The following is a 24,007-nucleotide window of genomic DNA, read 5'->3' as shown; positions in this document are numbered from 1 at the left end:
CGGCCGGCCACTCCTGGGAAGGTTCACCACTGTTCCATGTTTTTGCCATTTGTGGATAATGGCTCTCACTGTGGTTCGCTGGAGTCCCAAAGCTTTAGAAATGGCTTTATAACCTTTACCAGACTGATAGATCTCAATTACTTCTGTTCTCATTTGTTCCTGAATTTCTTTGGATCTTGGCATGATGTCTAGCTTTTGAGGTGCTTTTGGTCTACTTCTCTGTGTCAGGCAGCTCCTATTTAAGTGATTTCTTGATTGAAACAGGTGTGGCAGTAATCAGGCCTGGGGGTGGCTACGGAAATTGAACTCAGGTGTGATACACCACAGTTAGGTTATTTTTTAACAAGGAGGCAATTACTTTTTCACACAGGGCCATGTAGGTTTGGATTTTTTTTCTCCCTAAATAATAAACACCATCATTTAAAAACTGCATTTTGTGTTTACTTGTGTTATATTTGACTAATGGTTAAATGTGTTTGATGATCAGAAACATTTTGTGTGACAAACATGCAAAAGAATAAGAAATCAGGAAGGGGGCAAATAGTTTTTCACACCACTGTAATGGCTTAAGGTAAGAAAGCAAATGTTTATATCTTTTTAAAAAGTTGACCCATTTGTCATTGCTGGTTGTCCCATCTGTCATCTACCCTTACTCCCAGAGTGCCTGCTGTTATCAATTTTATTCCAAATTTATAGTAAAGGACTTTTTTTTTAATCAAATATGTGTGAGATTTTGTTGTACCTCAGAAACAGGATTTTTCCCTGGGCTTAAACTGAAGAGTAAACATTCCTGATCCTAGTGGACAGGCCAACGGGTTTCTTCTTTGGAACTGAATTCATTTGGTTTGTGCCTTGTGCCTCTCATCGCCCTGCTGCGTCTGAAATTCCTCCAACGTTTATTTAACTTTACAGGGAAAATCAACAAAGTGCACTAGGGAAAACTGGAACCACTCAGTTTTTCATTTTACTCCTATTTTTGACAGATATTTTATTAAAAAGAGCTAATGATTGATGAGCACACATACAGGTGAAAATTACACCAATATGTCTGATCTGCTTGTTGTCTATCTTTTTACTTCCAGTTCATGTTGTGACCTGTAGGGCCCCAGCCACAAGTGCACAAACACAGTCGAGTGTTCAGATAAAGTATATTTTATTACACAATAATACCCTTTTCCTGTTCTTCTTCACCAGTACAATTGATCTCAGCCATGAATTCAATAATCTCCAGCCACACTCCTCCAACTCCCTGAATGAACGTATGGTGGCACCTTGTATGCAGGACCCCGGAGTACTCCCGACATCACGGAGAAAATACATCTGAGTCAGGCGGAAGCCCCACAAAGTAGGGACAGCCATTCCCTGCATCGATCGCTGGTGGCACCCATGGAAACCGGCAGGGCTGCTCTATAGAACTGCAATTCCCAGAACTCCCAGCAGGTGTAGATCTGGGATTGCCGACCCAGGAAAGCATTTGGAGGTGCATACAGTCTTGGTAGGATGCCAACCACTCTGACCTCCCGGCTGGGCAAGGATCTTATAATAATAATAACAATGATAATAAGACGTTTTATTTATATAATGCCTTTCATACGCTCAAGGACACTTTACAATTCAATAAATACATTAACAAGACAGTAGAAATTACATACAATAAAATGAATAATACTCATTGAAAAGATGTGTTTTTAACAGAAGTTGAAATGAATAAAAGATTTTTCCTCGCAAAGGCTGAGAGGAAGAGAATTCCAAATTTTAGGGGCTATCACACTGAAAGCTCTGCCCCCTCATAGTTACTACCCTGTATTTACGTACAGTGAGTAAGTTAGCGTCCGAAGATCTTAATGCACGGGCAGGAGTGTAAGGAAGCAGCAGCTCAGACAGATAATGAGGGGCTAACCCAGGAAGGGCTTTAAAGATGAGAAGAATAATTTTATATTTGATTGTTGAAGACTCTGGTAACCAATGCAAATCAGAGAGGACGGGAGTGACGTGAGCAGATTTTTTAGTGTGTGTAAGTAAACGAGCAGCAGAATTCCGAACATTCTGTAATCTACTGATATATTTAGTCGGGAGGCCATAAAACAAAGCATTGCAATCGTCCAGACGGTTAGTGATGAAAGCGTGAATGAGTGTTTCAGTGTCGTTCCCACTGTAGGAAAGAATGCACATGAGCAATGTTGCGAAGATGAAAAAAGGCTGTCTGTACTATTGAGCTAATGTGTGATTGAAAAGTAAGAAGCTGATCAAAGATGACACCCAACGGACTGATGCTGAGAGTTCAACCAGGATCCCATGTCAATTTTTAGCCCACGAAGGGTAGAGAGGACAGATTTGGTACCAACTAATAATAATAATTCTTTGCATTTCTATAGCGCTTTTCTCACTACTCAAAGAGCTCAGCAATTGCAGGTTAAGGGCCTTGCTCAAGGGCCCAACAGAGCAGAGTCCCTTTTTGGCATTTACGGGATTCGAACCGGCAATCTTCTGATTGCCAGTGCAGATCCCTAGCCTCAGAGCCACCACTCCACCATAATAAGATTTTTGTTTTATCAGGATTGAATTGTAAAAAATTATTTGTCATCCAATGATTGATTTCCCGAATGCAGTCAGTCAGTGCAACTGGTGAAGATGTTGCAGTTAGATAGATAGATAGATAGATAGATACTTTATTAATTCCAAGGGGAAATTCACAATTCACAGTTGCATCAACACTTACATAAAGTTGTGTGTCATCGGCATAGCAGTGGAAGCTTAAACCATACCGACGAATAATCTCACCTAATGGGAGCATAGAGACGTTAAAGAGGATTGGACAGAGAATTGACCCTGGAGGGATACCTTGTGTGAGTGAAGTAGTGGCAGATTTGTATTCCCTAATGAAGATGTAGTACTGGCGATCACTGAGGTATGATGTGAACCAAGAAAGAGCAGCACCAGAGATGCCAATAACTGAAAGTCGGGACAGTAAAATGTTATGGTTAACTGTATCAGATGTCAGGGAGAACTAGAATATCGGCCATCCCAGAATCTGCGGTTATGAGTAAGTCATTTGCTATCTTAAGTAAAGAAGTTTCAGTGCTATGTAGGGCTCTGAGTCCAGATTGAAAAGGCTCAAGCAGGTTATGCAAATTTAAATAATCATTGAGCTGAGCAGCAACAACCTTTTCCTAAGATCTTAGTCATAAATGGAAGATTTGAAATTGGGTGATGAAGTTTTAGCTGTATCTTCCATGTTGGCATGGCATGTCCACCTCCTGGTTGAGACGGGGCACGTCCTGCTCTCTGGCTACCCATTACACAGGTCTCCTCTGACCAGGCCAGGGAACAGGGTCCAACCTGGCCATCCGCTACACAGAGTAATTTCATTTTTGTTATAAAAAAAGAAACTAACTTTAAATGTCTGAAGGAATATGAGTTAAAATTAAGTGAAGATTAAAAGGCTAAAAAAAAGAAGACAGTCCTTTTTCACTTAAACTGTAAGTAAAAGCAGCCTGAATATTGGAGAGAACTAAAAGTTTCAATATTATTAATTTCTCGTACTGGAAAAAGAGAACTAAAAAGATCTGTCTGACCAGATGAGGATGTACACCTAACAACAAGACTGACTAGCCTGTCTTAGGCCAACACTGGCCACCTTTGCTTGTAATTACAATGAAGCTTCACTTGGTGCATTTTCAGCATTGATTTGATTGATTTTCCCTTGCCCTGGGTTGGCACCGTGTCCCTGGCGTCATGTTTTTCCCCTGGCTTGTATTTATTTTCTGTTTTGTTGTTGTTTTATTTATTATTTTCCATGTTGTTTTGTTTTTTATGTGTTTACGTCATATTGTTTCTTTAAAGTGGCGTCCGTTTCTGAGAGTTCTGAGGGTGGAGCCCCAAGAGACAGAGCCGCCCTGGCGTCACTGCTGGTGGGTCCTCCCTCTGCCTACTCAGGTCATTCAAAAGTGGGGGGTCTCAGTAGTGGATCATTGAAAGTTACGTGGAGTCATAGTGAGGACTACCGTGTCCTTGGTTTTTTTGTGATTTCTTTGCCTGCTTTGCATTGTGGACTTTGGGCTTGTCTTCCTTTGGATTGCCTTGAAGGCATAATCTTCATTTCTCTCTTGGGTTTTTTTTAGTTATTTTTTTCTTATTTATATGAATAAATTATACATTGTGTGGTAAGCAGCCCGGACACAGACAGGCAGACATGTTTAAATCACCCACAACACGTTTATTATACAACTATTATTTACACAGGTGCACACACAACCCCAAAACTCCCCCAAAGTCCAGGCCTCTTGCCAATGCCTCTTTCTCTGGTCCGCCTCCACTCCTCTCCTCCCGAGCTCTGTCTCTCTTCCTCCTGACTCCAGCCATCGAATGGAGGGAGGTGGCCCCTTTTATACACACCCGGACATGCTCCAGGTGCCTCCCAATTAGCTTCCGTCACCACTCCCCAGTGTGGCGGAAGTACCAGCTGCGCACCCGGAAGCACTCTGGGTGTCCCTGGTCTTCTTCCCCCTCCGCACTTTCGGGTGTGGCGGAAGTGCTGTGGGCCAGGGCTCCACAGGCATCGGGGCTCCCCCGGGCGGTGACCACGGGTCCACATAGGGTTGAGCTTCAAAGCTCTGTTCCCGTGGTCCCCAAAGCCACCAGGGCGGTCGCCCCCACATAGTCTGGAGGAGGCGTAAGCCCTCCTCCGGTCCTTCTGGGCATCCCGGCTGGGTACCACCCCCAGCCACTCGCCACAATTGATAAAGATTCTTTGTGGGACTTTGTCTCTGTAAGCTACAGTATGACAGTATTTCTACCTTGTAAGGTGCTTTCGAGTTATACTTTGGAAGGGTGCCCGGTCCAAAATACTTGTTAGGATAGGCTCCAGCTTCCCCTCAGTTATACTCTGGGTAAGCATGTTTGAAAATGGATAGGTGGATGAACTTTCTGTATATTTTCAGCTTTTGAAGGCATCTCCTCAACATTGACAGTTGCCGCATTGCAAGCAGTGCTTAGGGGACTAACGTCTTGCTTTATCCTTGTTCTTTATTGCAATTATTTAACCTGTATGTCACACACCTGCTGTCACACCACGGTGAAGCCTCATGCGACCAATGTCACCAGGCGTATCACGGCAGTTCAGTCATGCAGTGCCGTACCGTGCATCATTTCTACTTTCCTGTAAGGCAAAGCCAGCAGCTGGTAGTTGGAGGCTGCCTGATTTTGGAGTGAACATCTTCTGGCAATGAAGGTCCTGTCCTGCCATATGTTCTTTATGAGGCCTCGCACACCCTTTTTGTTATGTTGGCAAATCCAAATTACAATATTGCGCTGTTTTTGGCCTTATATCAAACAGGGGGGGCTCCGCCCCCTGCTCGCTTCGCTCGCCTACCCTCGGCGTTGGGTATCCTGAAATACATTAGTCGAGCTCGTTCGTTCGTCTTGGAGCCGTGCCCGCTTTTCTTGCGGCATTTCATACGCGCGTTGTAGGCGCCTGCGTTCATTGATTTTATCCAGGCGGGCTCGCGTTTGTATATCCGTCAGTTGAGCTCGTTTGTTTTGAACCCGTGCCTGCTTTGCTTCCGCAGTTTCAGACGCGTGGTGTAGGCGCCTGCGTTCATTGATCTTATCCAGGTGGGCTCGTGTTTGTATCGTTGAGCTGTATTGTGTTTGAATTCGGTGTAAAGCGTTCAGCGGTTTGTTCTATCCCAAGCAGCACATTATTCCTAACTTCACTCCGCAGTAGTGCCACACACAATATGGCGGTGATGCCTGCGCCCTCCGTAGTAGTGCCACTCACAATATGGCGGTGACACCTGCGCTTTTCGTACTATCTTTGTGGATCTGTGGGGCCACCGTAGCCTCTTCCGTTTGAATCCGGACTGCAGCGCAGAATCCTCTTTTTGGCGTGGCTGTGTCGGTAGTCGTTAGCTATGGGCACCTTGTTGCTTCATTTCTCATTCACGTCAGTTGAGCTGTTTCGTTTTTGGGCTGTGAGTCCTTCGTTCGCAGTGGATACGACTTCGATTGCGGTTTATGAGACGTGCGCTGTACGCGCCTGCGCAGTACACTGTCTCATGGTCCCATCGCTGTGTACCTGTGTCCATGCCATCTGGTTTACCATTCTCGGTTAGTAATATGGATGTTGCTAGGACTGTACAGTATGTGGCGCCAGTGACATGGTCCCCCCCATTATAGGGCAATTGGTGTCTCAGGTTTTTGTGATTTTTCAGGTGTGTTTCATTGCTTTATTAGTGCAGCCACAAGATACCTAGGCTTGCTTTCGACCCTTTGTCTGTAATTGCATACATGTAGACCATGTATGAAAAGTGTTGTTGTTTTATGGACTTCAATTGTAGAGGGCCAAGACTGTGGAATGACCTCAGAGATCAGCTGACTAAATTTATTCTTTTAAAAAACAACTTAAAACTCATCTGTTCAGGAAGGCTTTTAACTTATCCTGATATTTGGCCCCTTCTTTCAGTTTACCTCTCTGTCCAGATACTCAGGATAATTTGTGTGTGTGTGTGTGTGTGTGTGTTATCACAAACAGTGTTATTTGTTCAGGCTTCTCTTCTACAGGGTGAGCCAAAATACAGTACCACATTTCTCAAGGTCACATTGTGCAAGGTAGAGGTAGCCAACTGGGTTGGGCTGGGGGTCCTTTGATAGACGATCCCTTGTAGTTTTCAGTTGGCAGCATGCCTTGGTCCGGTGCACACCATGCTTTCTCTGTCGAAACATTTTTCAAAAACAATTAATCCATCATCACTACACAACGCGCCTTCCAAGCACACTTCCGCATTCCACCTAACGGTGATGTCCCAAATCGGAAAACAATTCTTCAGCGGGTTGCTAAATTTAGACAGACGAGTCCAACATTGCACAGAAAATCTCCAGGCCGTCCTCGGACTGTACGAATGCTTGAAAACATCCAAGTTGTAAGGGCATCCATTTTGCAGTCTCCCAGATGTTCAGCGCACAAACCTGACTCTGCCTTAAGCATTTTCAATGCATCTTTCAGGAGGATTTTTCATGAGGACCTTAATTTCCATCCATACAAATTGATGGGAGTGCAGGAACTCACTGAGAGAGACTGGGAGAGCCGTAGAGAGAGTTGTGAGCCAACATTAATTCTTTAATAATAATAATAATAATTCTTTGCATTTATATATAGTGCTTTTCTCACTACTCAAAGCGCTTAGCAATTGCAGGTTAAGGGCCTTGCTCAACAACAACAACAACATTTATTTATATAGCACATTTTCATACAAAAAGTAGCTCAAAGTGCTTTACATAATGAAGAGAAGAAAAATAAAAGACAAAATAAGAAATTAAAATAAGACAACATTAGTTAACATAGAAAGGAGTAAGGTCCGATGGCCAGGGTGGACAGAAAAAACAAAAAAAAACTCCAGAAGAGTTTTGTATGGTTACAAAAGGAATGCTATAATAATAAAAAGGAGCCGTGTCTGTTGTCTGGAGATTTTGGTTTTAAAAGGTCGGATGTGGACCAAATAACTATTTACAGTAATCCCTCACTTATCGCGGTAGAGAGGTTCCAAGGCCGACTGCGATAACTGAATTTCCACGAAGTAGGGACACCATATTTATTTAATTATTTAACGTGTATTTGGACGTTTTTAAACCCTCCCTGTATTGTTTACAACCCACCCTTTACTCTATTAATAACAGGGACAACTGCTAAGCAATATGAAATTGGTAGATAAGTTTACACTTACTGTATAGCGAAGTACACGTAGTTATATATGACGTGATGATGGTGATGAATATGCTGTGCAGTAAAAATGATGACAATGAAGGTGATAATCCCCTGAATGCAGTAGCAAGAGCACGTTAATGCTGAATGAGTGAGATGAGACTTCCTGGTTAATGTAGCACTCCGTCGCTGAGCCAATCAGCAGCACACAGGAACTTAACTGTGTGCTCTGATTGGGTAGCTTCTCAGCCATCCGCCAATAGCATCTCTTGTATGAAATCAACTGGGCAAACCAACTGAGGAAGCAAATACCAGAAGTAAAAAGACCCATTGTCCGCAGAAACCCGCGAAGCAGCGAAAAATCTGCGTTATATATTTAGATATGCTTACATATAAAATCCGTGAAGTCGTGAATCCGCGAAAAGTGAACCGCGAAGTAGCGAGGGATTACTGTACTGCAAATGCTGTGGCGCTAAAGTTGTTGCCGTAGGCAGTAACACGAGCAATTTGCTGCACCACTTTAGCCGCAAACATGCTTTGGAGTACCATGAATGTATGGAACTAAGATTGGCACCCTCCATGTCCTCAGGTAAAACTGAAAAAGCGAGAGGACACTCGAGTCCGACGTCACTTGTAGACGCATTTGCTAGAGGTACTACCACGACAAAAAAAGCAAGTGGTGGATCGAGATAACCAACGCCATTACAATCCATATAGCTAATGCGTCAGTGGACAGAGATTGATAACATTAACAGAAAGTGTAGTTGGTTTACAAAAAATATTTACTCTTTATTCCTTTTCTAAGACATGTTCAGTGCAATACAACTTTTGACAAGCTCCTCTGAATATTTTACTAAGTCTAAATGCCTCTTTGGATGGTTAAAGATATGTTGTCAAAATTATAGTTTAAGTTGTTTGCAAAATTTGTTCAATAAAAAGGTTCTATATTTTGACTGCAACTGTCATGCAATATGATTCCTTCTCTTCATTAGTGCCACCCTCTTGAAAACTATCACTTTATGGGGCCATGCAAACCTGAATTAATACTTGTGTGCACATTAAAATGTTTATTTGTACAATGTGCAATTCTCGTGACAGTGGAATAGGTTACTCTTAGCCAGTCTACTGTACTAATTGCGGGGGAAAATGTGGTTAACATCCACTCATGCATGGGGAAAAAATACTGTTGAATACCGTGAAACTTGTATCATTTTGAAAAATACCGTGATATAGAATTTTGGTCATACCGCCCAGCCCTAGTGGTACTTCTTTTTGGCTCACCCTGTAGTATTGAATTTAGTATTTTATTCTAAAAGTTATTGTCTGTTTTTACCTGCATTATTATCAATCTTTAATTTAATATTGTTTTTTGTATCAGTAAGGTGCTGCTGGAGTATGTGAATTTTCCCTTGGGATTAATAAAGTATCTATCTATCTAGTTTATTGTCTTTTAGTGCTTTGTATTTATCTGTTTTAGTGTTCTATATAGGACATATTTGTATCCAATGTTGCATAAACCCTGCTGTTCTTTCTAAGACTGTGTGCCTTGAGTATGGCAAAGGCGCTCTATAAGTAAAATATATATATATATATATTTTTTTTTTCCTACATGATGAAACTGAAATATATGCAAATTCCCTGAAATGTCTGTTTTGCAATTTTAAACTGTGGAGCAGAAGGGCAAATCCAGGAAAAATGTGTCTTTGTCTCAGACATTATGGAGGGCCCTGTATGTCTAGGAATCCATTTAACGCATAAATCACTTTGGCATACTGATTATAAAGTGTTTACTGCACAAATATAGTCCTGCATGTAGAAAGAAGAAAGGTTGAATGGAGTTTAATTTATTTTTACGTACCTGATTTTTAGTTTTGTATTTTTGTTTGTGTAACTTTTGACATAGTAACTAGCGATCAGTTTAAATCCCTTCAGAAACACCACCAGCTCATCTGACAGTTAATTGCCTAAACATAACAAGCTCTTCTTGTCTGATTCACAGTTACTGTGATGGTGGCTCAGTTATTTGTTTTTGTATTCCTTTGTTCTTTCAGTCATACATTTAAAGCTTTAGCCGTTACTAAGTTCCAGTTTTATGCCCATGCATGAGGTAACATGAAAATGATATTTCCGACTATTTTTTCATAGTCTACGAGCTTTATATACCCGGCGTTGCCCGGGGCAGAAGTAACCTAATCGGTCAAACACTTACATATATACCAAAGTAAACCTAATCGGTCAAACAGTTACATATATAAAAAAAGCGAACCTAATCGGATAAACAGCTTCATATATACAGAAGCGAACCTAATCGGACAAACAGCTAATCTATATACATAAGCAAACCTAATTGGTCAAACAGTTACATAAATACAAAAGCAAACCTAATCGATGAAACAGCTTCATATATACAGAAGCGAACCTAATTGGTCAAACAGTTATGCATGTGCAGAATAATTTTACAAAGATTATGCGTGTTAACAATCATTAAAAAGAAAAGATTGAGGAACTGTTCTTCTATATGTGATGAAGCTGGATGAAGCTGACTTGACGAAGACGTAGGTGGCATAGATTGGTTTTTGTAAAACAGAAGAAAAAAATGAGTATCTATTATTATTTTAAATTAGAATGAAAATGAGAACCTTGATTAGAGATAGATTATCCGTATTAAAATATGTGCATGAATAAACTTTTGCTAACTCTCTAGCAAAAGTTTATTCATACAAATTGGCATGGGATGGCTTTGTGAAAAAGTAAAAATTAGATAAAAATAAATTGAGAATGCGTACTTCGATTTGACTGAGATTATCTGTAATGATGAAAAAAAAGTTTAGTATGTTTTTTTTTCCATACGGGAAGGATGTAAAACCTTACATAGGCACCCTTCAGCCCGTACTGAAGGGTACTGTCAGATTCTTACTGACTAAAAAACACCCTTTTTATTCCACAGCTACCCCAAAAACCACTATTAGGCATTACTTTGGGGTGGCAGTAGTTTAGTTATGAAACAGCTGGGTCCTGAAAAAAATCTGTCTTATTAGTGGCTTCATCACATATAGAAGAACAGTTCCTCAATCTTTTCTTTTTAATGATTGTTAACACGCATAATGTTTGTAAAATCATTCTGCACATGCATAACTGTTTGACCAATTAGGTTCGCTTCTGTATATGTGAAGCTGTTTGATCGATTAGGTTTGCTTTTGTATTTATGTAACTGTTTGACCAATTAGGTTTGCTTATGTATATAGATTAGCTGTTTGTCCGATTAGGTTCGCTTCTGTATATATGAAGCTGTTTATCCGATTAGGTTCGGTTTTTTTATATATGTAACTGTTTGACCGATTAGGTTTACTTTGGTATATATGTAAGTGTTTGACCGATTAGGTTACTTCTGCCCCGGGCAACGCCGGGTATATACAGCTCGTAAATTATTAAACAGTAAAATCTTCTTCTGTAATTTGCTACCGTGGCAATTTGTGTGTCTGTCCAGGATTTTAAATGACCTGTAGCTCGCAAACCGTTGCACCTATACAGTTGAAATGTGGTACACATATAGTACGTCACGTCTACTATCCGCTTTATGGGTGATGATTGTTTTAGTCTTTTTATCTTTATTTTATTTTATTGTACAATCAAGTCCTATCTGCGCACAGCAGGGCAGCCGTGGGCGGATGCGTATGGTGTATTCACTCGATGTTATCGTGCATTGCGCTGTCAGTGGTATTTTGATAAAAGAATTTGAACAACATATAAGAAGCGTATAAATTATTAAACAGTAAAACATTAACATTTAAGAAGTAAAGTTACATTAAGTACTACTGCTGTGCCTTTGGGTATACCTCATTTTTTGTTTGCCCATTACATGCTTAAATGTATACATTTTTTGGTGCACCTACCCGAGAACACGCGACATATAACCGAGCGTGGGAGAACCATGGATTTTAAACACGCGTTGAGTTGATGTGCTGCTCTCCCTCGTGAAATAACTGGTAATGTTTGAGTAAAATGTACAGCGAGTAAAACGACATTACCTCCTATTTTTTTTTTTACGATCTCTGAGATGTTGCTTTTTTCGGTTCAAGGCTTCATAAGCTCTTTTATGTTGTATGGTGTACTTATCCCAAACCATCATCTTTGAATGTTGCAAGACTTTCGCCTTGTATGTAGATCGGGGTAATTACATTCATTGCATTCCTAGTCTGAATCACAATGTGATTGTATGGGTGGTTACCTGGCACTGTAGGGTTGCCACCCGTCCTTTAAAATACGGAATCGTGCCGCGTTTGAGAATGAAATTGCGCGTCCCGTTTTGAATCAATACTGGACGGGATTTATCCCGTATTTTTTTTATCATTTTTTTTTTAAAGCAGCGTCTCATGCAAATCATCCCACACGCATTTTATGAAGATGCCTCCTTTCCTACTTTTGATTGGGTAATACTTGATGTCATCGTTAGTTTGATTGGTGTTTTTAACTGTCCAGTGAGTAGGGCGTGTCTTTCAACCGTAAGCAGATTTTTTGCACTGGTATCACTGACCTCGACGACGGCGACGTTATACGTCAAAAATAAATTACGATAAATGACGATTTTAGCGATACTTTATTACGACGGCGGCTACATAGACACGATCAAATAAAAACAAAAAAATCAAATAATCATTCTACATTTTCAAAACGTCGAAAAAACGACGGAATGAAAAAAAGGCCCACCCGACGACCCACCCATTCCATTTTTATATATATAGATTACTGCATTTTTTTCTTTAATAAAAGGTTTTTTCTTTTTTATTCTTTAAGACAGCAGTATCTTGCTTTCTATTTATATACATGATGTGTTGCAGACACAGTGTACACTTTCAGCTTCATCTGACCCAGTTCTGTTTATTAATGAATTTATTTATTTTAATCTGGCACATATCTTTTTTTGTTTCATCACTTTCAGTTGTGATTTTTTTGCCTCTTGGTTATCGTATGCAGTCAATTCTTCAGGCAGACGGGGAGCTGAGACACCCGTGTCCTCCACTGTGTTCCACGCTTTATTGGCACATTCATAATATATGTGCACAGTTTTTTTTTTTTTGTCATCTCGAGCTTCTTTGTTTCTGCAGGAATCTGAATTTGAAAGGAGAAAGAAAAAATTCCTTGTTTGGATTCTGTAGAGTTAGACATTGCAAGCTGCCTGCACAAAGTAGATAGTTTACATAAAATCCAGGAAGGAGAAGCAAATGTATCAATTGGGCTTTTATATTTTGCCCAGCGGGCACAGTGCCTTGAATTATTATAGCATTCCTTTTGTAACCATACAAAGCAGTGTGTATTTATCGTGTTAGGAGCAGAATTACGTCTGGCGCGCTGTTAGCCAAGTGCACTTGTAGGGTCTGCCTCCTATCCTGTAGGCTAAGCTGAGGAGAATTGTTTACTTACTTTTTTGTGAAGTGCGGCAACGCATGATGTTTTTTATTCTTTCTTTAACGTCAAAGTGGAAGTTTCTATTTTTTTTTTCTTTATAAAAGCCAATGGGAGAATATTCTTTGTGCTTGATAAACTGGGCTGTGAGATTTCCTGAAGCTTCGTAGCTGTCTGATCAGATTCACTGACACTCGCCTTCTCTTTTAAAGATGTTTACCTTTGATTGGTTTGTCGCCCTCTCGGAGGAACTGGAACAACTTTGAATTGCATCCGTTGCCAGAAGGATTCATTTGCTATTGCTGTGTTCTCATTGAAGAGTGGTACATATTGCCAGAAAGAATTAATCTGTTGTTATTGTTCTCTTCTGTTTTGGTAGGCATTAGATCAGGACAGGACTGCCCTGCAGAAAGTGAAGAAGTCTGTCAAAGCAATATACAATTCAGGTCAAGGTAAGTCATGTATTCTTCCACTACTTCCTGTAACACTGTCATATAAATTCACAAGTTGCGTTTCTTACTGCACTGTTCCAGCGTTTTTGGTGAGTTTACACTACCTGTAAAAAGTATTCACATTTTATTATTATACAGTTTTGAATGACAGTGGGTTCCTTTTGCTTTTTCTGAAGTTCGTCAACAGCAAAAGACTTCAAAGTCAAAGTGAAAAGTAGATCTCTGCAAAGTGGTCTAAATTAATTAAAAAAAAAATATAAAACACAAGTGTAGAGGAGAGATGCTGGGTATATTGGGAGAAGGATGGTAAGGATGGAGCTGCAAGGCAAGGGGACGAGAGAAAGGCCTAAGACAGAGGTGGGCAAAGTCAGTCCTGGAGGGCCACAGTTGCTGCAGGTTTTTGATCCAACCCAGTTGCTTAATTAGAAACTCATCCTTGCCAATAACACTGGTCTACAAATAAATATTTTTTGTTTGCTTCTGGGAACTTCAGAGCATCTCTTTATTAAGTTTGTTACATTGATTTCATATATGAAATCGGAATTAAGCTAGCATGTCAGGTTTTTGAAATATACATTATTGACGTTTTGACACTTTTGAATATCAATATATCAACACGATATCTGGAGTTTGGACTCCCACGAAAATTGTTCTGATGTGTTTATTCTGAAAACAAACCAGAAGACGATACCAGAGACACATTAAATCATATTTATGTCAATTTACCTCAATATAAAAGTGAGGTCAGCATGCCCAAAAATGTTGGAGGCCCCCGCATTTGCACTTGTACTGCACATCCATCTCACTTTGCAAGAACCAAAAAGAGTCACCCATCATGCTCAGAGTGAATTTTCCCCGATATCAGTTTTCCATCACCTTTATATCTTGATGAAATCTTTCCCCATACTCATCTCTGACATCGCTTACATTTGGTGGAAAAAAGTCGAGATGAGAATGTAAGAAATGCGTTGTAGCAGTAGCGGCTTGGATCCACCTCTTGAACCCTCAGGTACCACTCCAAACACCGGATAAAAGTGTAATTATTATTTATTAAATAATAATACTGCGCACCAAGCACTCTACACTCCTCACTACACATACAGATCACTAATCAATAAACACTACAATAATCACAATTCCTCCTCACCCAGACACTTCGCCACCCTACCTCCCAGCTCAGCTCAATGTCTGGGCTTTCCCAGAGTCCTTTTATATCCCCTGACCCGGAAGTGGTTCCTGTCCAAAAAGCCCACAAGTCCTTATTGCTTCCGGGCCAGGGTAAACAGTCCTTTTCTTCAACCCAGGAGCACGTCGTTTCTTCCTGTCATGTGACCATGACGTACTCCCAGGTTATAGGGCACATAAGAGTCCACGAGCCCCCCTACAGCGACTCCCGGTGGCCCCCAAGGTATCCAGCAGGGCTGTGCGTAGAAACTACAAAGTCCATGAGGCCCTGCTGGAACTCTGGGCACGTTCATGCTGTCCGGAGAGCTCTTCCTGGCGGCCTGGGGGTGAGGGCCAGAATATGTAGCCGGCCTTCCATCACAGCGTCTTCAGTGACATTCTGACTCCCGTAAGCTAATATACTTTCAGCAGGTTCTCCACAAGCTCAGCATAATTCTCTGCTCTGTGACTGTCAAGAAAATTCTGGACAACCCGCACGAATGAGGGTGCTGATTCAGTGGGCTTCAGTTTCCTTTTGAACTCATCGTCAAGCATCAGTTCACGGATTTCGGGGCCAACAAAAACACCTTTCTTAATTTTGGCTTCACTTTTCTCGAGACCAAACGTATTTCTTAAATGCTGAAACACATCGCCTTTACTGTCCAGTGACCCTAGTTGTCAAAGACCTGGAACATCATAACTAAAAAATGGGACGTGCTGGATGAAAACAGTTTTCAGATTTGGAGTTAGCAAGTAAAATTTGTTAAAGTACAGATGAAAGAACTCCAGTAACAAAATGCTTGTTGACCAGTGTAATTAAATTTCATGGCTTGTTAGTGCTTTAATTCTGCCATGTCAAGTCATTCTCATGTCCTAGATTTTTTTTTCCTTTCTAAGGATATCATCCAAATGATTTGAAGTCTAAAACGGAGAAGTAATTCTCAGTCCTTCACTTTTTATTCTCTTCACTTTTCTTCCAAGTATTTAATTAAACCAAATAGTGCACGATAAATACACACAGGTGTAAATGGTAACAAGCTAAATGGAGAAATGCTGTTTTCCTTTGTCATTTGCATCTTATTGCTAATAAGGAGCAATTAAAAACCGAGAATACAGCTGTTTAAGACTAAAGTAAGCCATAAGGGTTCAAAATCTTAACGAGCGAGACAACTAAAATGAAGCAGAAGTGTCACTTGAGCAATAAGAGCTTCTTATTAGGCAATTGGGTTGGAACAAAACCCTGCAGCCACTGTGGCCCTCCAGGAACGACTTTGCCCACCCCTGGCCTAAGAGAAGGTTCATGGATTTTGGGGGGGGTGTGACAGAGCAAGATGACGAGGACAGGAAGATATGGAAACAGATGATCTGTAGTGGCGAGTCCTAATGGAGGAAAGAAGAAGAAGGGAACTTGTGTTTGTCCACAATAAAATTGTATTAAGACCTCGGGAAAGAGCTTCATCTATCTTTAAATGATGATGATGATGATGAAGGAGAAGAAGAAACGTGTACTTGCCTGAAGTTAGAACATCCATGAAAAAGGTGTAAGACCTGGGGGAAAAAAACTTTGTCTATAGAAGAAGAAAATAACTGCTGTCATACATGTTCACATCCTTCAAGTCAGTATTTACTAGATTACTATTATTTTATTCTTTTTATTTACTTACTTGGCTGAGGCTTTTTGTTTTTCCAGTTGGAGTACAGGCAGGTGAAGTGACTTTCTCATGGCTACAAAGTATCAATAATAGGACTGGAACCCACAGCCTCAGGGTTTGAAGTTCAAAGCCTTAACCGCTATGCTAGACTGACAGCCTGATGCAAATTTGGCAGCCATGACAGCCTTGAATCTGTGCCCACAGGTCTGTCTCTCTCTTTATCAGCCCTGTTTTCTTTGCAGAACTGTTCAAGTTCTGCTGGGCATCATGACGGTCATCAGAAAACAGTCTTTGTTGAGTCCAGCCACAAATTCTAAGTTGGGTTGAGAATTGCACACTGACCTGGCCACTGCAGGACTTTCACATTGATGTCTTGAAGCCATTCCTGAGTAACTTTTGCTTTATGCTTGGGGTCGTGTGGTTTTACTGGTAAAAAGAAATCTTCTTGCAAGGTGCAGGTTTCTTGCAGCATGCATCAGGTTTTCCTCCTGCAATTTACCTTATTTTACTGCATCTTTTTTTCCCCTCACAAGCCTTCCAGGGCCTGATTTTAAAGAAATATCCCCACCTCATGATGTGGCCAACACTATGCCTCACGGTAGGGATGGTGTGTTTGTGATAATGTGCAGTGTAACATCGCATTTACTCTGATGGCCTGAACACTCCAATTTTAGGCTCATCAGACCGCAGAGCCTTCTTTGAGTTGACTTCAGATTCTCCCATGTGCCTTCTGCCGAGATGTCTTGTGCATTTTCTCTCTTTGCCACTCTCCCATAAAGCGGAGAATGGTGAAGCTCCCTGGTACAGTTGTCTTCACAGTCTCTCCAGCCTCAGCTACCTCTGCTTGTAACTCCTTCAGTGCTCTCAGAGGTTTCTTTTGCGGCCTCCCTCACTCGTCGTCTTCTATTTTTGTGGAACAGCCTGCACTAGCAGAATTCCAACTGTTATTCTTTCCATTTATTTGTGATTGATTTAACGGAATATTCAATCATCTGGAGATTTTTCTGTCTACATTCCCAGAGTTTTCAATCACCTTTTCACAGAGTTACTTGGAGTGTTCTTTTGCCTTCATTATTTTCATTTATTTGCTTAGCAGACACTTTTATCCAAAGCAACTTATAAAGGAGGTAACCATAATCGAGTAGCGACTCTTTTGAACAATGTAGCTTAGGCCTGCCATACTGACTCACCACAAGCAGGCCTTTCCGTGTTTGCATGGATTTATCACAATAAACCCCGAACAGGAGATTCTCCATTAGACTTACTCTGCGACATTAAAATTAATTGCCTGCACCAGTGGGGATTTAGGGGCATCAAATTAGAAGGGGCAAATACTTATGTGATCCATTTTTTTGTTTTTTATTCTTGTTATTAATTTGCAACATTTTTCAGAAATCTGTTTTCACATTGACATAAAAAAGTCATTATCTGTTGATCAGTGTCACAAAAGTCAAATTAAATCCACTGTTGTATAACAATAAAATATGAAAAGTTCCAAAAGGGTGACTATTTTTTGTAGGACTGTAGTTGCTTTATTGCTGAATGTCAGAAAGACATTTTTTCTGACTTTCCTTTGGTAAAGCAAGGACACATATCATGCCATGCCCACAAAACCTCTTAATACAGCAACTAATTTTACCACCTGTGCACAATTGGAGGGAAATCATATTGCTGTAGTCCAGTGGGATTCAAACTCAGTTATGAGGACCCCTTGTGACTATAGGCTTTTCTTCCACCCAGTCATTTGATCCCTCTAATTGATCCCATTTAATTAGCTGACCTTTTTTCACTTCTGTTATTTTACATGTAGACAAGGACAGCAGTGTGAGCTTTTTTACATCTCTCTATTATAAAAGGAAATCCTGGACGAGACTTTTTTTTAGAGATAATTTCAACTCCTGCAAGAGATAATTTCAGGTCCTGCAAGATGAGACTTTTTCCAAGAGATTTTGACAAGTCCTGCCCTCCTGTCAAACATTTACAACCACGCCCACGGTCCACTCACTTCTCATTCGTGTGAATGCTATTGTCAGACACAGTTCCTGCACTCTCAGCTCCAAGTGGAGTCGGAAATAAAAGACAGAGTAGAAGACAAAGTAGAACGTCGTAAAGAGGTTCAAAAACGTTGCCGCGATACTCATACAGAGCAGGTTAGAGATTCGAAAGTCTCAAAAAACTGATAGTAAAGATTGCATTATCGCTAACAAATGGAGATTATTAATCGGTGAAATAATGGAACAGTGAAAAGAGACATCTGGACATAGGTGATATGACAGACATATGTAGATACTGTTCGGCTTTAAAGTTTAAGTCAGAGACTTGTAGATCATGTAATTCATGTTGCCATCAGTGAAAAGTAGTGTTTCTTCCCAATGAAGAGGCATATCCGCGAGAATTAAAAGATTTTTTGTTTGGTGAAAGTGAAATCCACATATGTCAGCACCAGAAATGCGAAGTGGCTGGTGCATAGCGCCCACCCGGGGGTTGGCAAGCGAAGCAAGCAGGGGGCAGAGCCCCCTAGTTTATATATTTAAGACATCTTGAATTATTTGTATTTTTCCTAAAGTATTAAAGGCGTTACTCTCTTTCAGATAGGAAGGAAGAAATAAAGAACTTTATTTGTCCTCGGGAAATGTAGCGTTTTACAGAAGTTTTTAAAACAAATAAATAAATGGATAAATATATATATACACACACACACACACACACACACACACACACACACACACACACACACAGTAGTCTGAACACACACCAGAGTGAATTAAAAGAAAATTAAAAAGAAAGAAAACTCCTGATTTGGTAGTCCCAGTCCAAGTGAGGTGCAATGTTTCATTTCAGTTATGTGGTAATGTCATAAAACACACAATACCATACAACGAAAATTTTCATGCTTTGTTTAATTTTTACACCTCTGTCTGTAAATATTGTTTTAATAATGTTTCAAGTTCTATGATAGGCATAAGTATGTGAATACTTACAGCATAATTTATTTATTTTTTGCTCCCTCAGTTTGTGTTGTGGCCTTTTAGTATTTCAGTAATAGTTCATTACATTGCCTGTCCACTTCAGTGCTGGCTTTTCGCTTGCTTGCCTATTCTGTGTGTTTGGTCGCTTGTAAGTGGGAGCAGTTGTTTGTACTTGCTGGATTGGGGAAAGCTAAATATTTTTCTAAAGTATTACAAATATTTGTATATTTTAACCCTAGTATTTAATAACCCTAGCCCCTCAGGTTAAAACCCTAGCTCCTGAGGGACTTAGTGTACAGTAATCCCTCCTCCATCGCGGGGGTTGCATTCCAGAGCCACCCGCGAAATAAGAAAATCCGCGAAGTAGAAACCATATGTTTATATGGTTATTTTTATATTGTCATGCTTGGGTCACATATTTGCGCAGAAACACAGGAGGTTGTAGAGAGACAGGAACGTTATTCAAACACTGCAAACAAACATTTGTCTCTTTTTCAAAAGTTTAAACTGTGCTCCATGACAAGACAGAGATGACAGTTCTGTCTCACAATTAAAAGAATGCAAACATATCTTCCTCTTCAAAGGAAACAGAGAGGAAAGCAAACAAATCAATAGAGCTGTTTGGCTTTTAAGTATGCGAAGCACTGCTGGTACAAAGCTGTTGAAGGCGGCAGCTCACACCCCCTCCGTCAGGAGCAGGGAGAGAGAGAGAGAGAGAGATAGAGAGAGAAAAACAAACAGTCAAAAATCAATACGTGCCCTTTGAGCTTTTAAGTATGCGAAGCACCGTGCAGCATGTCGCTTCACTAAGCAGCTGCACAGAAGGTAGCAATGTGAAGATAATCTTTCAGCATTTTTAGACGAGCGTCTGTATCGTCTAGGTGTGCGAACAGCCCCCCTGCTCAATCCCCTTACGTCAGGATCAGAGAAAGTCAGCACAAGAGAGAGAGAGAGAAAGTAAGTTGGGTAGCTTCTCAGCCATCTGCCAATAGCGTCCTTTGTATGAAATCAACTGGGCAAACCAACTGAGGAAGCATGTACCAGAAATTAAAAGACCCATTGTCCGCAGAAACCCGCGAACCAGCAAAAAATCTGCGGTATATATTTAAATATGCTTACATATAAAATCCGCGATAGAGTGAAGCCGCGAAAGGCGAAGCGCGATATAGCGAGGGATCACTGTATATGGACTGATTTTATAATTATGTATTTATTTATTTACTATAGAAATACCTCTTAAAAGTATACTTGTCCCCTTTTATATATTTCCAATTTTAGAACACATTTTAGGGTATTTTACAGTTAATAATTTAGTAGGTATATAGGTAGGTCATTTTAAGGGGTGGGTATTTACATATGTATTTTAAGCTGCTTTCTGGACCTATACATTACCTTATAGAACATTATCAGTAGGTCCATTTTATTGTTTATATATAGGGATATTTTTAGGGCGATTAGTAATTTATTATGGGGGGTGATTTTAATACTGGATGCTGGGGACTTAATTAAAAAATGTTTTTTTACGGGCGAAGTGTGCTAGTGCCTCTTGTCCTTTGTGGACAAGCTTTCTTCAATAACCCGAACCTAACCTTAAGCCGAAGTATCACATTCCATCTAGAAGCACTGTTACCGTCCATATTGAAAAATGTTTTACTGAGGAGATGCAAGGGGTGAAAAGCCAGATAGCTTCAACCGGTAAGTTCACTAAAAAAAAAAGCAAGAGCTTTTTTTAATGAGAAAATTGTGTCATTACAGAGATGAAGAATGACAGACAGATAGAACTTTGTTTGTCCCCGGGGGGAAATATGTGTGAATTTGGCAGTACCACATAAGCGTAATTGTCCACTCGGACCTACAGCTGACAGAGTTACAGTGAAGCTGCTACTGGTATTGTTTAAACTTGGAGTCTTACAGACAGTGCAGTTATATGTGTTTATGATAAAATACACATTCTTTTAGGAGACACTTTTATATAAAGTGACTTAAACTGAGGTTGACATAATTGAGTAAACATCAGTCCTGGGGATTACTGTGAATCAAGGACAAGGTTTCAAAATTGACCATCACAAGTGAAGAGCTGTAAAACAAACAGAACAAGGCAAGACACACTGATATTTTCTTAGTGACAAGAACTTATCAAAGCCTTTATCAGTTAGACAGATAATCACAGAACAAGAGCCTTCAGACACACATTGAGGAAGTCAGTAATTTGGACTGAGGTGGGTAGCTCGTCCACTAGTCTGGAACTACACACAGAAAGAGTCTGGATTGAAATTTGATGGCATGTAGAAGGGGTGTCGCTTGATGCCTTTCACTTGTAGGCCTGAGTTGGAAGAGAAACAGCATAAAACTTTGTGTGTCTCAGTATACATACATACCTGCTGACCCACTGACTACTGTGTAGGCAAGAATCAAGGATGTAAACTTAATGCGCACAGCTACAGGGAGCCAGTGTAGTGACCGGAAGAAAAGAGTGACAGGTGCCTGCCTCAGCTAGTCAAATACAAGACTGGCCACTGCATTCTGGACCATCTGCAGTGGCTTGATAGCACATGCCAGTACTCCTGCCAAAAGCGATTTGCAGTAGTCCAGACGTGACAAGACCAAATACTGGACCAGGAGTTGGGCTGCATATTCCATCAGATAAGGTTTGATCTTGCGGATGTTGTACAGCGTTAACTTACATGAGCGAGACACAGTAGAAATGTGGTCAGAAGAAGATAGCTGCTCATCAGTCATCATCCCAAGGTTGCGTACTGACTTGGAAAGTGTTAGCAACAGTGAGCCAAGCAGTACAGAGATGGGAAGTTGAAGAGACAGGCTGGCCGGGATCACTAGAAGCTCAGTTGTTGCCACGTTGAACTGTGGATGGTGGTCCTTCATCCAGGTTGAGATATCAGCAAGTCATGCAGAGACTCTGATACTATGTTGTCGTCAGGAGGGAAAGTCCTGAGGAGTGACCTGAAAAAAGAAGTGACATGTACCTGTAGGTTGGTTGACGTGTTGCTGCATTTTGATTCACCTGCAATCGCTTGTTCCCTACCTTCCTGTAGGTAGTTGCAGTAGTCCATGTTTGATACGACCAATGCCTGCACCACAAGTTGGGGAGTAAAGTCTGATCTTGTGAATGTTATACAGGGAAAGAAAACTGAAACGTGGTCAGTGAAGAATAGCTGGTCATCGGTCATCACCACAAGGTTAGGTGCTGTCTTGGGGGGGTTTAGTGATAATGAGCCGAGCTGTACAAAGCTGGGGTGTTGATTAGGCATACTGGTTGGGATAACAAAGAGGTGCATCTTTGCCAGGTTAAGCCGACATGGTGTTCGTTCATCCAGGTTGGGATTTCAGTGAAATAGAGTTTCTAGCAGAGCCCGTGTGGTCCTCTGGAGGAAACCATAGATACAAAAGCGTTTCAGTGGCATAGCACTGATATGAGAATCTATGGGAGTGGACTGATAGAGCCTAGTGAGGTGGAGTACAGAGAGAAGAGCAGAGAAGCCTGCATTACATTGTGACTGTATTCAAAATAATACAGTGGCACGTTCAATGGCACAGTAGATTTAAATGATTCCAGTATCGAACTCCTTTTGTTCAGTCCAGCACTTGAGGCCCCATTTTTTTAATGTGAGATGATGACTGTAGATGTGGACATGTGGAGAAAATTCATACTTAACTCAAGTGGCATCAGTGCTACCCGCTGTGACATCGTGCCTCCCTACACATACACCGTGCACTTTTTTTTTAATGCAAATATCATCCGTAGTTTCTCAAGCTTTAGATATAAGAGTGTATGACTTTTAAATGACATCCAGCTGAGCCATCACACTGGGCGCTCATCTGCGCAGTCTCGAATGCCAAGCTGTGCCATGATGAGTCATCTAGGCAGTACCCATTATGATTATACTTGAAATGAGAAACACATCATCTGGAAGTATGAGCTCAGATTAAGTCCTGGAGTGAAAAGTAGCAGAAAGCATGAGATGGTGGTGAGCCAATCCAAACCCTGTTGTTTGTTGCTTGTGCTTCTGTTTATCTTGACTGCACTTATAGTCATGTGAAAAAGTAAGAATGTCTCGTGAAATGTTTTCTTCTTCTTTTTTTTTTAACATATGTGGACATATGAAGATTTGATCTTCTTTTAAACAATTTCTTTAGATATAGGTAAAAAAAATTAAAATTAGGCTTTTCAGTAATATATTCAACATAAAATAAACAGACACGCCTTTCTGTCTGTGGAAAAAACAAGTATACCATTAGCTCTAATAGCTGGCAGGTTGGCATTTCCTAGAAATGTCTAGCAATATGTGACATTGACTAGGAAAAAGTTTTTCCCCAACTTTTCATGCAGATTTCTTAGATATCTGAAATGATATCTGAGGAGTGTCTTGCATGCACAGCCCAATTTAATTCCCCATATAGTATCTTGATGGGGTTCAGACTGAGCCTTTGACTTGGCCATTCCAGAGCCCTGCATTTCTTTTGTTTCAGCCATTCTTCGTTCTACTGGTAGATGTACTGGTATGTTAAGGGTCATTGTCATGTTGTAAGGTTCACTTTCAGTTCAGTTTCAATCTTCTGACAGATGGTCTTGCATTATCCTCAAGCACCCTTTGGTACAATAAAGAATTCTTGTTGAATTCTGTGGTGGTGAGCTGCCTGGTCCCTGAT

General features: G+C 40.6%; 1 protein-coding gene across 1 annotated transcript in view; it reads left to right on the top strand.

Moving 5' to 3' along the window:
- Nucleotides 1-24,007, top strand: part of LOC114653844 (arf-GAP with SH3 domain, ANK repeat and PH domain-containing protein 1-like) — a 354,271-nt gene that overhangs the window by 173,852 nt on the left and 156,412 nt on the right. The window contains 1 exon segment of the mRNA XM_028804406.2: nt 13,482-13,554. Coding sequence (XP_028660239.2) covers nt 13,482-13,554 — 73 coding nt within the window.

This window comes from Erpetoichthys calabaricus, chromosome 6, assembly GCF_900747795.2.
Source record: "Erpetoichthys calabaricus chromosome 6, fErpCal1.3, whole genome shotgun sequence".
Classification (NCBI taxonomy): domain Eukaryota; kingdom Metazoa; phylum Chordata; class Cladistia; order Polypteriformes; family Polypteridae; genus Erpetoichthys; species Erpetoichthys calabaricus.
This window is presented reverse-complemented; position numbering and strand designations above follow the sequence as displayed.